The following is a 17,125-nucleotide window of genomic DNA, read 5'->3' on the forward strand; positions in this document are numbered from 1 at the left end:
ACCCAGAAAAGAAGACTCAAGTTACTAAAATCAGAAAATGGAAGTGGAGGGACTTCCCTTGTGGTCCAGTGGCTAAGGCTCTGCGCTCCCAATGCAGCAGGCCCTGGTTCGATCCCTGGTCAGGGAACTAGATCCCACATGCCGCAACTAAGAGTTCACATGCTGCAACTAAAGATCCTGTGTGCTGCAATGAAAGATCCCGCATGCCTCAACGAAGATCCTGCATGCCACAACTACGACCCGGCTCAGCCAAATAAATAAATAAGTAAATATTTAAAAAAAGAAAATGAAAGTGGAGACATTGCTACCAACTTTACAGAAATAAAAGGGATTATAAGAGAATACTATGTACAATTGTATGCCAACAAATTTGAAGTCCTAGATGAAATATATTCCTAATAAGACACAAACTACCAAAACTACTCAAGAAGAAGTAGAATATCTGAGTAGGTCTATAAATAAAGAGATTTAGCTAAGTAATCAAAAAACTTTTCACAAAGAAAAGCCCAGGAGGATTTCACTGGTGAACTCTGTCAAATATTTAAAGAAGACTTAACAATTCTTCACAAACTCTTCCAGAAAATAGAAGAAGAGGGAAGAGTTCCCAACTTTTTATGAGGCCAATATTATCCTAACACCAAAACCAGAGAAAAACATCAAAAGGAAACTACAGACCAATATCCCTTATGAATATAGATGCAGAAATCCTTAACAAAATACTAGCAGACCAAATCCAGCAGAATATAAAAAGAATTATATATCACGACCAAATGGAATTTCTCCCAGGAATTCAAGGTTGGTTCAACATATGAATATCAATCAATATAAAACATCATCTTAATAGGATAAAGAAAAAAATCATATAATCATCTCAATAGATACAGAAAAAGCATTTGGCAACATCCAACACCCTTCAGGATAAAAATACTTAACAAAGTAGGAATAGAAAGGAATTTCTATAACCTGGTAAAGAGTATCTATGAAAGAACCATAGAGAAACACAACATTAGCATCATACTTAATAGTCAAAGTCTATAAAATCTTTCCCCTGTAAAATCAGAAATGAGGCAAGAATGTCACTTTCACCACTTCTATTCAACGTTGTACTAGAGGTTCTAGTTGGGGCAATTAGGGAAGACAATGAAATAAAAAGCATCCAGCTTGGAAAAGAAGGAGTAAAAGTACCTCTATTCACAGATGACATGATCTTATATAGAGAAACCCCTAAAGAACCCACAAAAAAACTATTAGAGCTAATAAGTGAATTCAGCAAGGTTACAGGATATACAAGATAAATATGCAAAAATCAGTTATATTTCTGTATGCTAGCAATGAGCAATCTAAAAATGAAATTAAGACAGCTATTCCATTTACAATAGCACTTTAAATAAAGGAACAACCATAGAAGTACAAGACTTATACACTGGAAAGATACAAAATATTGTTGAACAAAATTAAAGAAAACCTAAATAAGTGGAAAGATATTTCATATTCACAGACTGGGAGACTTAATATGAAACAGTTTGATCTGCAGATTCAATGCAATCCCTGTAAAAATTCCAATTGTCATTTTTGCATGAATGGACACTCTGATCCTAAAATTCATATGAAAATGAAAGGGACCCAGAATAGCTAAAAAAATCTCAAAAAAGAGCAAAGTTGGAGAACTCACATTTCTCAATTTCAAAATTTACTACAAAGCTACAGTAATAAAGATAGTGTGGTACTGGAATAAGGATAGACCTATAGATTGATGGAATAGAATTGAGAGTCCAAAAATAAGCACATACATCTATAGCCAATTGATTTCCTTTTTCTTTGCAGTTTTTAAAAATTGAAATACAGGTTATATTACATTTATAGTTATTATAAAATATGGCTATATTCTCCATGTTGTACAATATATCCCTGTAACTTATTTTATACATAGTATTTTTTACCTCTTAACCCTATACCCCTATATTGCCCCTCTCCCTACTGGTAACCACTAGTTTGTTCTCTATATCAATGAGTCTGCTTCTTTTTTGTTATAGTCACTAATTTGTTGTAATTTTTAGATTCCACATATAAGTGATATCATTACAGTATTTGCCTTTCTCTGTCTGACTTGTTTCACTTAGCATAATACCCTCCAAGTCCATCCATGTTGCTGCATGGCAAAATTTCATTCATTTTATCTTAGTAGTATTCCAGTGTGTGTGTGTGTGTGTGTGTGTGTGTGTGTATGTCACATCTTCTTTATCCATTCATGTGATGATGGACACTTAGGTTGCTTCCATATCTTGGCAGTTGTATATAGCCAAAAATAGTGCTGCTATGAATATTGGGGTTCATGTATCTTTTCAAATGAATGTTTTTGGGGTTTTTTTTGGCTATATACCCAGGAGTGGAATTGCTGGGTCATATGGTAATTCTATTTTTAGTTTTTTGAGAATCCTTCATACTGTCTTCTACAGTGGCTGCACCAATTTACATTTCCCCCAACAGTGTATGAGGGTTCCCTTTTCTCTGCATCCAACATTTACTTGTGTTCTTTTTTGATGATAGCCATTGTGGTTTTGATTTGCACTTAGCTGATGATTAGTGATGTTGAGCATCTTTTCATGTGCCTATTGGCCATCTACATGCCTTTTATGGAAAGAACTGTCTACTCAGTTCTTCTTCCTATTTTTTAATTGGATTGTTGGTTTTTTTGATGTTGAGTTGTATGAGCTATTTATATATGATGGATTATATATGATGGTCATATCATTTGCAAATATTTTCTCCCATTCAGTAGGTTGTCTTTTCATTTTGTCAGTGGTTTCCTTTGCTGTGCAAAACCTTTTAAGTTTAATTAGGCCCCATTTGTTTATTTTTGCTTTTATTTCCCTTGCTTTAGGTGACAGATCCAAAAAAATATTGCTGTGATTTATGTCAGAGAGTGTTCCTGCCTATGTTTTCCTCTAGGAGTTTTATGGTTTCTGGTCTTACATACATTTTGAGTTTATTTTTGTATATGGTGTTTGTTAGAGAATGTTCTTTTACATGTAGCTGTCCAATTTTCCCAGCACCACTTTTTGAAGAGACTGTCTTTTCTCCATTGTATATTTTTGTCTCCTTAGTTGTAGATTAATTGTATGGTCAATTGATTTTCAACAAGGGTGCCAGGACCATTTAATTAAGAAAAGAATGGTCACTTCCAAATGGTGCAGGGATAACTGGATATCCATATGCAAAAGAAGAATTTGGACCCCTACGTTACACCATGTTCAAAAAGACTTAAATATAAGAGCTAAAAACATAAAACTTTTCAAAGGAAACATAGTTGTAAATCTGTGTGATCTTGGATTAGGGAACAGTTCTTAGATATGACACTGAAAGCACAAGGAACCAAAGGAAAAATAGATAAGTTGGGCACCATCAAAATGAAAAACTTTTGTGCATCAGAGCACACTATCAAGAAAGTGAAAAGACAACCCACAGAATTGGAGAAAATATTTGCGGATCATATATGTTAAGGATCTATTATCCAGAATATGCAAAGAACACTTAAAACTCAAAAATAAAAAGATAAAGGACCTGGTTTAAAAAAATGGGCAAAGGATTTGAATCAACATTTCTTCAAAGAAGATATACAAATGGCCAATAAGCACATAAAATGATGCTCAACATTACTAGTTATTAAGGGAATGCAAAATAAAACCACAATGATATACTACCTCACACACACTATAATGGCTACAATAAAAAAGGACAGAAAATAGCAAGCATTGACGAGGATGTAGAAAAAATGGAACCCTCATACATCACTGGTGGGATTGTAAAGTGGTACAACCTATGTTAAAACAGTTTGGCAGTCCTCAAAAGTTTAATCATAAAGTTACTGTATAACCCAGCAATTCCATTCTTAGGCGTACCCAAGAGAATTGAAAACATATGTTCGCATAAAAACTTGTACACAAATATTCATTAATAATAATAGTCCAAAACTGGAAACAACCCAAATATCTACCGCCTGATGAATGGATAGACAAAAAATGATATAGCCATTCAGTGGAATAGTATTCAGTAGTAAAGAATACAGACATAAAAGCCATATTGTCTGTTTCCGTTTATATGCAAAGTCCAGAACAGGCAAATGCATAGAGAAAATAGATTAGTGGCTCCTGGGCAACAGTGGTTGGAGGGAAGAATGAGAGTACCTGCTAGAATAAATGGAGTTTCTTTATTGAGTGATGAAAATGCCGAAATTAGATAGGGTGATGGCTATATGACCTCATGAATATAATAAAAACATTGAACTGTGCACTTTAAGAGGATGACTTTTATTGTATGTGAATTATATATCAATATCAATTATGTATCAATTATATAAACGTATTTGGAGGAAGCGTCAGATTAGGTAATAGACTTGGGAGTCATTCATAGAGGCAATTATGTAAGGAATAGGAGGCAATTCCCTGGTGGCCCAGTGGTTGGGATTCCAGGCTTTCACTACTGAGGATGTGGGTTCAGTCCCTGGTTGGGGGAACTAAGATCCTGCAAGCCACGTGGCACGGCCATAAAAAAAAAAAAAAGAATGGGAGTAGATTCTTTGTAGGAGTGCTGTCCAATAGAATTTTTCTGCAGTGATGCAAATGTTCTATATTTGTGCTGTCCAATTAAGTGTTTAAAAAATACTAAATATGCATATAAAACAGTCAGAAAAGCTGTATACCAAACTGCCACAATGCTTCCCTCTGGAGAGCTAAAAAATGACCGGCTTTGGAGTACAGGTCTAGAGTAACTACTTACTCTTGACACCCGTGCTTCCTTACCTTAAAAAAATAATGATTTTGTCTTGTTTTCAAAAAGTTAAACAGTTACTTTCATGACCACCTGCTGCACCACTAGGACTGGAAGGCATTCACAGTGTATTCTATGTGAATGGCCCTCCTAGAGCACAGAAGACAATGCAAATGGTGCTCTCCCAAGCCATGCAACATATATATATATATATATATATATATATATACACTTATAACTGGCATATATATATATATATATATATACCTATAATTGGTATATATACTAATTACAGGGCAAGTGTCTCCTAGAGCCTCATCAAATGTAAATTTCTTGCCTTCCCCTAAGAAAAAAACCCTTAAATTCATCAGCTTCAGTGTTCAGATATTTTGAAAATGACCTTAGACCCATGCAGAGTTAAAGTTGTCTTTGTTGTCATTAATGAAGAAGAAAAGCAGAATAACCACAACATATAACTGCCTGCAGAAACAACATCCTCCCACACCCCTGGTTTTTGCACCGCCACCCAATAACCACGTGAAGGAAAGGCGATTTGTGTCGGAAATGGCTTTGGGCTCCCTGCCTGGTTTGTGTTGGGCTTACTTTTCTAGTTTCTAGGGCTGGGCCAGCAGTAGGGCCAGGAGGATCAGTGGTCAAGCCAAAGGTAAAGAAAATGAAGTCCATGTTTTCGTTGTCAGTGGTGTGGTTCATCAAAGAGCTGATTGGGGCAGCATCCATGAGAAGATATGTCAGCTCCTGATTCCCCTGCGCACTTCCATGCCCTTCTACAACTCAGAGGAAGAACGGCAGCATGGCCTGCAGCAGCTGCAGCAGCGGCAGGTAAGGCTCACAGGACGGTTGCAGGGTTAACTCACGGGTGCAGAGAACCTGCCCAGGGAAAAGGTTGTACTGTGCGAGGCCACTAAACTATAACCTCTGAGGGCAGAGACTGGGTTTTATGTCTTTATGTCCTCAATACCATTGTTGATCTCCACATATCTACTGAAAACCTGCAGCATTAGTGAATATTAGTTATATTAATATTAGTTAATATATTAGTTAATATTATATTAGTTAATATTAGTGATATTGGTGAAGCAGGATAACTCCAGAAGGAAAAATATGTTTCTTTCAAAATTAACTCAAATAGAAAGGCAGAACATTTTAGATTGTCCTGAGACACTACAGCTTTGCTAAACTAAAATTTTATTAAAAATGTAAGAATAATAATCATTTAATAATTTTATATTGAGCACTCATTTATGCCAAGCACCAACCTAAGATGAGAAGATACTTGTTCCTGGACCTTGAGGAACTCACAGTCCAGAGTTTGCCTTTTTAATCACCTATTTTGGGCCTCATGTCCGCCTCAATGCAGACAGGCTCACTGTGTGCTCTCGAGCAGGTCATCAGGTGTTAGCCCTATCTCCAGGTGTACCTATATCCACCATTGCCTTTTACCCTTAGACTGTCTCAGATAGTCTAGGTTTTTTTTTTCCACAGAAGCATTTGATCGAATTTTGCTACACCGTAGCCCAGAAATATATCTTTGAAGGAAAACATGAAGATGCTGTCCCAGCAGCTTTGCACTCTCTTCGCTTCCGCATGAGTGTTCATGGCCTGAGTTCAGTAGAGCTGGTACCTGCTTACCTGCTGTTGGCCGAGGCCAGCCTTGGTAAGTGAAACTGACTTGAGACCCCCTGGAGCCTGTAAGAAGTGCTATACTGGGTCATATCAGTGGCCAAAACACCCAGCTTTGGCAGTGGCACCAAGATACCTTTTGTGGAAGAGCAGGATTGCTGTAAAGTTTGGCACAAGGTGGGGAAGGAGATGTCATGGACTTCTTGGTAAAACTGAACGAAATCCACTCTAGCTGGCCTTAGCAAAAGGAGGAAATTTATTAGGACGCTGAGGTGTCCTAAGGGAAGTGAGACTTCATGAGATACTATACTCAGAATGCTATAACAAACCAAGGCTGGTGGTCTCTGTTTCTGTCTCTTGGGTCTTGGGGTCTTGTTTCTTGTCTCTGTTTCTAGGTTTCTCTCTCTGCATCTGCTTTATTTTCCATCTCTGCAGACCAGATTTTTCTACCCTATTCTTACTGCAGAAGACAGCTACCCCAAAATGTCAGATGTAGCTGAATTTACATTGAATTTACATATCCTCCAGGTTCAAGGTGGGTTATAGAAACTAATTAGCATCTGATTTCCAATGTTAAATTCCTGGAAGAAAGAATTGTGTTGACTCAGGTTGACGGCGGCATCTATCTGTATCTACCTTTGTGTCAGGGTCACATAGTTCAAACACGAAAATAGGAACCTGCTCCTATGGACGGCAGAGGCAGTTCTGAGATCAGGGCACAGACATCACACATGGTGGTTGCTACAACAGGAGAATTAGCATTTTTGAGGGGAATTAACATTTTTGAGCATCGATAGCCTTTTAGGTACTGTACTACTACTTTATATCTTAACAGCCACTATTAAAAAAAAAACTTTTTAAAAAGTAAAACTGTAGGAAATACAGTACAAAGAACTTTTTCCCTAAACTATCTGAGAGTGAGTTGCTTACTTGATGCCCTATGCCTTGACTACTTCAGTAGGTATTTCCTACAGAGACGTCATCTTCATGACCACAATACAACCATCATCCATGATTATCTACTGAGCAGACCCCATTCAGCTTTTCCAGTTGTCCCAATCACATCTTTACAGCAAACGGGTAGAGTCCAGAATCACACTTTTCATTTTGTTGCCATGTGTCCTTAGTCTCCTTCATTCTGGAATGGTTTCTCAATCTTTCCTTGACTTTTATGACTTGGACGCCTTCAAAGATTAAAGGCCAATTATTTTACAAAATGTCCTTCAATCTGAGTTTCTCTGATGTTTCCTCATGACTGGACTGAGGTGATGTGTCTTTGGCAGGAATATCACTGAAGTGATGCTATGTTCTTCTCATCCCATCCTATAAGTTGGCATATGTTTTTATTTTGTCCCATGATTGATGATGTTCATTTAAGTTACTTTATTAAGGTGGTGTCTGCCAGGCTTCTTCTCTGTAAAGTTACTCTTTCTTCTCTTTGCAATGAATAAGTATTTTATAGAGAGGTATTTGGAACTATATAAATATTCCATTCCTCAACAAACTTTCAATGAATTCATTTATTTATTTATATCAACATAGACTGTTGTTTCCCTGTTTTATTTAGTGGGTTACAATCCATTACTATCATTAATTTGATGTTCAAACTGTCCTTGATTTGGCAAGTGGCAGCCCATCACACTGGCTTCTGTGTCTCCTTAACACATCCTCATTGTTCTTTTTTTTTTGGCTACATGGCTTGTGGGATCTTAGTTCCTCAACCAAGGATTGAACCTGAGCCCTAGGCAGAGAAAGTGTGGAGTCCTAACCACTGTACTGCCAGGGAATTCTTCCCCATTGTTCTTTGATCACTTTCCTGCTTTCTGGAACATACCTCCAAGGAGCCCTGAGTTCTTTTAGCAGAAAATTGAATTTAGAAGCCAAGAGTTGTGCACTGGACATACTCGTTGCTATTGAGGTATGGCTGCTCCCAGGCTTCTCAATGGACAGAATTAGGGAACATGTGTAAATATAATAAGGTGTATATACGCATTATTTCTAAATCTCCATCTCCGTCTCTACATCTGTATCTGTATATGGTCATGGGTCCATAGGAGTACATTTAAATCCATAGGGTTCAATCTCATTTTCTCCCATTCCATGTTTATAGCTCCTTTTTCTGACAGTGAGAATGCTGGCTTCCATTTTCATTGATGTATTTATATATTTAATTGGTTACCCTGTATGAGCCAACCTCCCATCTCCAATCCTATCCTTTCCCCTTGCAGATGCCCTCCTCTCCTTTTGGGGGCTCTGACTCCTATTCTGGGATGCCTCTTCTGTATGGACCCCCTCCTCACTGGTTTGGGCTCCGACTTCATACCAGGCCACTTAGCTGCAAGAATGCCCTCTTTACCCTACTCAGATCTGACTCCCCATTCTGCACTGTGCCTCCTCTCAAGCTAGTGGAAGAGCACCGGACAAGGAAATACAGCCCAGGCTCTCTTTATCTCTGACACTGACTAGCTATGGGATTTTGGAAAAGTCACCCTAGCCTAAATCCCATCATGTTTTATTTGGATTACTACCTGCCAGCTGGTCTCTGCACATCTTCCCTGGCCTCCTTCCAAGCTGTTCTCCAAACAAAATGTGACCAAGTCACTCCAATAAATAAAGACCAAGTTCCCAAAGCAAGCTATGAGTCCCTGTTTGGTCCAGCCTTTATGAATTCTCTCACCTCACCTCTCATTCTTTTCTCTCTCCCTTTCAGTTGTGTTGGCCTTCTCTCGGTTCCTCAGAAGCACCGTGATGCTTCCTTGTTCTGGAAGGTTCTTCTCTAGCCACTCCCCCCACTTCTCTTCCCCTCCCCTTCACCTAACTAACTCCTATTCATCCTTCAGGTCTCAGCTTGAGTCACCACCCCCTGATTAGAACCCTTTCCCAAGCCCCCAGATTGGGTCAGGTCTCTTTTTATGTATCCACTTAGAAACCTCTTTCTTTTTTCTGGGCACTTACTTTGATAATAATTAAACATTTTTTATGACATTATTTAATTAAAGTTCCTCTCCTGCACTAGACCATAAGTTCAGGGAGAACTGGGACTCTGTCTATTCTTTCTCCTCGGAGTGTCTTTACATCCAGCACAGTACTTAGTGCAGGGAAGGTACTCAAAAACTCCTTAGAACCTGACACCTAAATGGGAACTATGTAAGCATTTGTTGAATCTGAGTCCTCTTCACAGGATTGTTTTGAGGTTTAAATGAATTTATGTATAACGGACAGGAAAGTGCTTTGCAAGCAGAAAAGTGCTGTCTAAATGGAAGGTTTCATTCTAACTCCCACAGTTACTGATTTAAAACCTTGCCAACCTTTTTGAAAGTCTAAATAAATCACATCCCCTGTGGACATGCCTCTCCCACCTTAGAGATTCCTCCAGACTGGAGTGGAAAAATAAGAGGCATTCATACTTTTTTTCAAAGTAAAACTTTGGAATTTTAACGCACTAGAAATGACATTTTCAGTAACTCTTCAAGGAGGAGCCACCTTACTCATCCTCCCCCACTGTTTTTAGTGTTTTGGAACCGGGAGAATCTAGGTAATAAATTCCAACTCTTTTTTTTTTGCGGTACGCGGGCCTCTCACTGTTGTGGCCTCTCCCGTTGCGGAGCACAGGCTCGGGACGTGCAGGCCCAGCGGCCATGGCTCACGGGCCCAGCCGCTCCGCGGCACGTGGGATCTTTCCGGACCGGGGCATGAACCCGTGTCCCCTGTATCGGCAGGCGGACTTTCAACCACTGTGCCACTAGGGAAGCCCAAATTCCAACTCTTTACTAGCCGTGTATCCTAGTCATCAAGCTTTTTCTTACCTTAGGGCTCTCACACATACCACCTGGAATGCTGTTTTCTCCCTCTTATATGGCTGATTTCTTTTCAACCTTCAGGTACCTGCTTAAACGCCACATTCTCAGAGAGGTGTTCCCTAATCATCCAAAGTAGGTTTCTCCGTGCCTTTTTTGATCACTGTGTTCTGTCCATTTCCTTCCTATCACTTCATTTTTTGTTTCTTTATTGTGTAACGAATTCGCTCAGCTGTGAACTTTTTAAGGTCAGGGATCCAGCATGCACTCAGCATCCCTCAGAGTGGTAGAGACCCAACAGATTAGATGAATATAGGGTTTATAGGGTTGAATGAATGCGCGGTTTCCTCCTCTGATATTTCTTTTGCAGGATTGTTGGCAGACTTAAATCCCAGATGCAGATGGCCTAGCCTAGTGTAAGGCATAGGGTAAGGCAGGCCCTCAGTAAATGATTCCTTTTGCTTCCCCTGAGTGCCTCACAGCCACACCTTTGAATCGTCTGTGACTGTTTTATTCTGTGCTCCTTTACTTTCATCTGCAAGTCCTGCAAAATCTTCCCCCATAATGTCTCTCAGATCTGCCACTAACCCAGTGTGAGCCTGCTGTGTCTCACCCTTAAGACAAGCACCACTGCTCCATGAATTGGCCATCCCTTCTGTCTCTACTGCATATACCCTGAAAGTCACCCTTCAGGGTAGTCTCACTTCCTTTGGCAACTTTAGGTCTCTGTTACCTCTACTCCATCCCTACACCTCTCCAGGTAAGCACTGTATGTTGGAGGGCATGCCTGAACTTACCCACTCACTGGTCACAATCTTAGTTCTGACCCGCTTGTCACAGCTTGTTCTTCTCACCTCATTATACCCTGCTCTCTGTATATGCAGCCTTGTAGTTTTTTGCTCGCAAGTAGGCTTTTTCCTTTGGGACTGATGCTTGTTTAGATGTGGTTCAGCTTGACCTGGGGGCCTTCCTTTTTTCAGCAATACCTCTGTAAATGAGAACTGGACAACGAAACATGTAAATTTCCAATATATATCAATGCCCCCTACCAATTGTTTCCCAAGATAAATGTCTTAGCTAAGAGTCATTTGCTTCCTTAAATTTGATAGGGCCTCAGTCTGAAGCTCTTATTTTTTTAAGCAAAACCCAGATGGAAAATGTGGCTCGCCTATTTAAGGAACATGAGCCAGGATCATGGGCCATGGCCCCTTGATTCTGATCTAATATTTTCCCATTTTAGTGTGAGCATCGGTCAGGCAGTTACTTGCTACCTCTTGTTGACTGCTTCTTCCTCACCTCTCCTGTAATTCAGAGAGGTATGATTACAACCAGAATAAAGCAATGCTTACATGTGAAGTAGGCCTGGGAGGAAGCACAAGAAGAACAGAAGGTTGACTTGTGAGGGATCCGTGTCTTCATCTCCTGACCCTTTACTGATGCCATTTCTGCTGCAGCACCCATCACACAGAACCCTTCACACGCAGGGCATGTCTCCTGCTCTGCAGAACGTTCTCAAAGTAGTTTTCTGCTCACTTCTGACAACCTTCCTAGGAGGCAAGTGTAGGCAGGAAACTATTACGTATCTTCTTTTTTTTTTTTCTTGTCTTTTTTTATTAACATCTTTATTGGAGTATAATTGCTTTACAATGGTGTGTTAGTTTCTGCTTTATAACAAAGTGAATCAGTTATACATATACATATGTTCCCATATCCCTTCCCTCTTGCGTCTCCCTCCCTCCCACCCTCCCTATCCCACCCCTCTAGGTGGTCACAAACTACCGAGCTGATCTCCCTGTGCTATGCGGCTGCTTCCCACTAGCTATCTATTTTACGTTTGGTAGTGTATGTATGTCCATGCCACTCTCTCACTTTGTCACAGCTTACCCTTCCCACGCTAGGTTCTTCATGACCTTTTTTTTTTTCTTTCACAACTAAGCAAAAAGAGTTAAGTGTCAAGAGTATCTGAATATTAGAAATAAAGGTGACTTTCGCTTAACCACATGAAATGGTTAACCACATAACCATTCTAGCTCCTGAATGTCTCTTTTATATACTCCATCTTCATTCGCTGCCTTAGTTCAGGGTCTAGTACATGCCTGAACTATTTCAAAAGTCTTCTAGTGAGTGTTTTCCTTTTCCTCCTCCCTTCTGGTCTCTCCTTGGCATAGTGCCAGAGGACTCTTCTAAATCTAAATCCAGTTATCACTCCCTTTCTGAAAATCCTCTAGTTTTTATCCACATGCATCAAGCTCCTTGGCACGACTTCCTAAGCCCTCCGTGATCTGTGCCCTGCCTACCTCTTTAGCCTCATTTCCTGCCACTTGATCCCTTATACTTTGTGCGCCAGCATCACAGGCCAACATATAGTTCTCTAAGCACAGCACACCATTTCATATCTCTATGACTTTGCATATGTGTTAATTCTCCCTGAGATGCCCTCCCTCCCTTAACTGTCTAGAAAACTTATATTCATCCTCAAAACTTAGCTCAGACTTTTCTGACTATCTTAGCTTGGCTGCTATGACAAATACCATAGACTGGGTGGCTTAAACAACAAACATTTATTTCTCACAGTTCTGGTGGCTACAAGTCCATGATCAAGGTGCCAACAGAGCTGGTGTCTGGTGAGAACACACTTCCTAACTTGTAGACAGCTGCCTTTTCTTGCTATACCCTCACATGGCCAAAAGAGAGATCATCTCTCTCTTGTCTGTTCTTATAAGGGCACTAATCCCATTCATGAGAGCTCCACCCTCATGACCCAATTACCTCCCAAGGGGCCCACTTCAAAATACCGTCTCATTAGGGATTAGGGCTTCAACATATGAATTTGGGGGGAACACAAACATTCAGTCCATAACACTGACCATGCCTCTCCCCACTCCATTGTCCTTCTCTACCCCATCCAAAGAATTAAACACTTCCTACTCTCTTCCGCTTCCAAACCTTATAACGTTACTATCATTGCATTTACACTATATTACAAATATACTTGTTTTCATGTCTCCATTCCGCCAACCAAGCTGTACATTTTTCAGGAGTAATGGCTTTGATTCATCTTTGAATTCCTATCCCTTAACACAAGGTCTGGCACATAAAAAGTATCAAATATACATATACATATATTTTTAAATTGAGATATAATTCATGTACCATAAAATTCTCCCCTTTAAAGTACAATTCAGTGGTTTTAGTATATTCACAAGATTGTGCAACCATCATCACATCTAATTCGGGAACATTTTTGTCACCCCAAAATGAAACCCAATACCAATAGCAGTCATACCTCAGTTCCCATGCCTACAGTCCTGGGCCACTTACTAATCAATCCACTTTCTGATTTGCCTATTCTGGAAAATTTATATTAATGAACGCATACAATGTGTGGCCTTTTGTGTCTGGCTTCTTTCACTCAGTATAATGTTTTCAAGGTTCTTCCATGTTGTAGTATGTATCAGTACTTTATTCCTTTAGTGCCTGAATAATATGCCACTCATGAATAGGGAAAGACTATACTTTGTATATTTACTCATCAGTTGACCAACATTTAAGCTGTTTCAATATTTTGGCTAATATGAATAGGCTGCTATGAATATTCACGTACAAGTTTTTGTGTGTCAGTAAGTATTCAAGTCAATGAATGAATGAGTGAATAGGTGATGACTCGTATTTCATCATGTGTTCTCTGGCTAGGATATGGATTATAATCTTTATTTCTTTTGGGCAGGTCTGGGCCGGATCGTCCAGGCTGAGGAGTATCTATCCCAAGCGCAGTGGACAGTCCTCAAATCGGCTGAATGTTGTCATGCCACCCACTCCTTACTGCATCGGAACCTGGGGCTTCTCTACATGGCTAAGGAAAACTATGAGGAAGCCCGTTATCATCTGGCCAATGATGTAAACAAATTAATAACACCTGATTGTTTCTGAGAACAGCTCTGTTTGTTTGTTGTTGTTTTCTTTTTACTGAGCATTTCTCTGAAACTTTCTGTGTACAACTGTCTGTTTGGTGGAGTATTAGCAAGAACACAATTCTAACGACCTGAATTCAAGACTTTCCACTTTCTGCCTGTGCATCCTTGTCCAGGTCACATCACTTCCCAAGCCTCAATTGCTTGGGGGATGATAAAGGGAGGCAGAAGAGCATCCTGGTTAAGAGCAGGGCTTTACTCCTGGTCCCAGCTCTGCCATTTCACCAGCCACACAGACTTGGATAAATTATTTAACGTCTTTCATCACCTGTAAGACAGTAATCATAAAATAGTCTCTGCCTCATTGGGTCATTGCAGAGATGAATAAGAGGGCCCAACATGGGCAGTACTTTGGCTGTGATTTTGATAAATAACATGAACGTCTCTACTACAGAGTGTGGTTATTACATTTAAATGAGCTGGAGGTGTATGAAAGTGCTTTATAAACTCTAAAACTCTGTACCAATGTTAGATAGGTTGACGAGGGTGATGACTGAGCTGTTCTTCCCACGTTCATGAGGTTTCTGTTAGGATTTCAGTATTGGACAATATTACCGGAGGGAAGAGTTCCTGAGCCTGAAACTTGGATGAGGTTAGAAGCAGACTGCAGTCTCCGTGCAGACTGGGTCTCTCTTCAGCCTCTCCACTGGGCAACCCTCCCTCTGGTTGCCTGCCACTGCACGATGCCCCTAAATTTGCTGGAAACATTGTTGTGCTGGTTATTCTCCATATCCCCTTACGCCAAATGCATTCTCTGCCCTACTCTTCCCTGGGAGGCTGACCTCGGTAGACTCCATTGCTCTCTGGCCTCACTGGGTTTGGAGAGTGAAAGGCATGGCAGAGGAGTGGAAGTTGGGAGGAGAGAGAGGTTGGGGTATTTACTCTGCTGCCTTTCTGCACCAGCCCAGTCCCTGCAGGGCCAGTGTTCCTCATGGCCATGGCTCCTGTCAGGTAGCCTTCCTCCACAGCTCTAGCTCTTGCTGGGCCCTGGTAACCCTGCTTTCTCCCTTGGTTTTCTCAGGAGTTTGGACTGTAAACGGTCTCTTGCTACTGATAGTCCCTAGTGCTTCACTAACTCTTGTTGGTTCCGTACCCCTTCCACGTCTCTGTAAATAATCCTTTCATTATACTAGCCTCAGGGAATACTGATACTTGTGAGGGTGCCATCTACTTCCACCTAGGAGCCTGACCAATGCACTTCTTCATTTGTGTTTCCTCTCTGTGCTTCACAGCCTTCAACAAATCAATCAGAAGCACACTCTCTCTTGAGCTGGGTCACATAGTTAAGAATTAGATCAAGCTCAGCCTCACTTAAAAAAAAAACCAAACCAAACCACAGCATTATTGATACATACCATAAAAGTCAATGGTATGTACAATTAAGTGTACAATTCAATGATTTTTAGTAAACTTAGAGCTGTGCAACCATCAACATAATCCAGTTTTCACCCTAAAGAGAGCCCACATATCCATTTGCAGTCATTTCTCATTCCCACTTTCTGTCTTTCTAGATTTACCTTTTTAGGACATTTAATATAAATGAATGATTTATATTAAATCATTATTAAATAAATGATGACTTTTGCATCTGACTTCTTTCACTTAGCGTAATTATTTTGAAATTCACCCGTGTCGTTGTTTATATATCAATATTTCATTCCTTTTATCGCTATCATCTGGATATACCACAATTTCTTTACCATTCACCAGTTGATGGACATTTGGGTTGTTTCCATTTTTTGTCTATTATGAATAATACTGCTGTGAACATTTGTGTACAAGTCTTTGTGTGAAGACGTGTCTTCATTCCTCTTGGGTATGTACCTAAGAATAGAGTTGCTCGGTCATGTGGTAAAACTATGTTTAGTTTTTTGAGGACTGCCAAACTGTTTTCCACAGAGGCTGCATCATTTTATATTCCCACCAGCATGTACAAGAGTTCCGCTTTTGCCACAACTTTGCCAAGAAGTGTTATTTTCTGTCTCTTTGATTAGAGCGGTTCTAGTGTGTGTGAAGATGTATCTCGTTGTGGGTTTTATTTTGCATTTCCTTAGTGACTAATAATGTTGAGCATCATTTCATGTGCTTTAGCTATTGGTGTATCTTTTTGGTGACATGTTATCTGTTCAGATCCTTTGCCCATGTTTTAACTGAGCTGTTGTAAAAGTTCTTTATAGATTCTGGATACAACTCCTTTATAAGATATATGATTTACAAAGAAAACTCAAGCACTCTCTTTCTTCCTTCTGCTATAGATTTATTTCGCCAGTTGCGCATTTGGAACAGAGCACATCAGGACCTCAGGAGGCTACTTCTACCTGGCTAATATCTTCTATGGCCTTAAAAATTTGGACCTGGCAGACACATTGTACACCAAGGTGAGCTGGGGAATATGGGAGCTGAGCCTTGATACTTAGGCCTTGTATCTTACAACTGGTGTCAGACCATTCATGAGATATTCGAGGCACAGACAGATGAAGTGACTTGCCCAAAATCACATAGCTTGATTCATGATATATTCCACTTTTCTTCCGGTTTCTCCACTACCAAAATAGTTTAGTCCTTAGCATCAATAGAGCAATTAACAAATAATAGCTTATGGGCCATTAAGAACCAAACCCCTCCAAATAGGCTGCCAGATACCCTGTCATATCCGTAGGAGCAAGCTAATGTGGGCATATCGAGGTGTGGGATAAAGGAGGAGATGAAGTTTTTAAGCGAAACTAATTGTTGAAAGGTCCTGTGAAGGGATCAAAGAACATGAAAGTACTTTAAAATGTCCATCTTTACCTGTGAAAGATTTTAAACTGTTTATATATATATATATATATATATATATATATATATATATATTTACTTTCAGATGATTTGGGGCTGAGTTGCAAGAGAAGATGACCTTGACAGAGTCTAAAGTGCTAGACTTTTTTTTTTTAATTTTAAATAGTTTTA

General features: G+C 39.8%; 1 protein-coding gene across 2 annotated transcripts in view; it reads left to right on the plus strand.

Annotated features, from left to right (window-relative positions):
* ZMYND12 (zinc finger MYND-type containing 12) overlaps nt 1-17,125 on the plus strand; it is a 34,329-nt gene that overhangs the window by 5,265 nt on the left and 11,939 nt on the right. The window contains exons 2-5 of one of the 2 annotated variants that reach the window (XM_089894950.1): nt 5,466-5,607; nt 6,235-6,442; nt 13,933-14,102; nt 16,432-16,554. In XM_089894950.1, coding sequence (XP_089751076.1) covers nt 5,466-5,607; nt 6,235-6,442; nt 13,933-14,102; nt 16,432-16,554 — 643 coding nt within the window. The remainder of the gene's footprint in view (nt 1-5,465; nt 5,608-6,234; nt 6,443-13,932; nt 14,103-16,431; nt 16,555-17,125) is intronic. The other variant, XM_022575431.2, reaches the window with a different exon arrangement.

The sequence above is a fragment of the Delphinapterus leucas genome, chromosome 1, assembly GCF_059928025.1.
Source record: "Delphinapterus leucas isolate spDelLeu-1000000601 "Yukka" chromosome 1, BTC_Dleu_Yukka2, whole genome shotgun sequence".
NCBI classification, from domain to species: domain Eukaryota; kingdom Metazoa; phylum Chordata; class Mammalia; order Artiodactyla; family Monodontidae; genus Delphinapterus; species Delphinapterus leucas.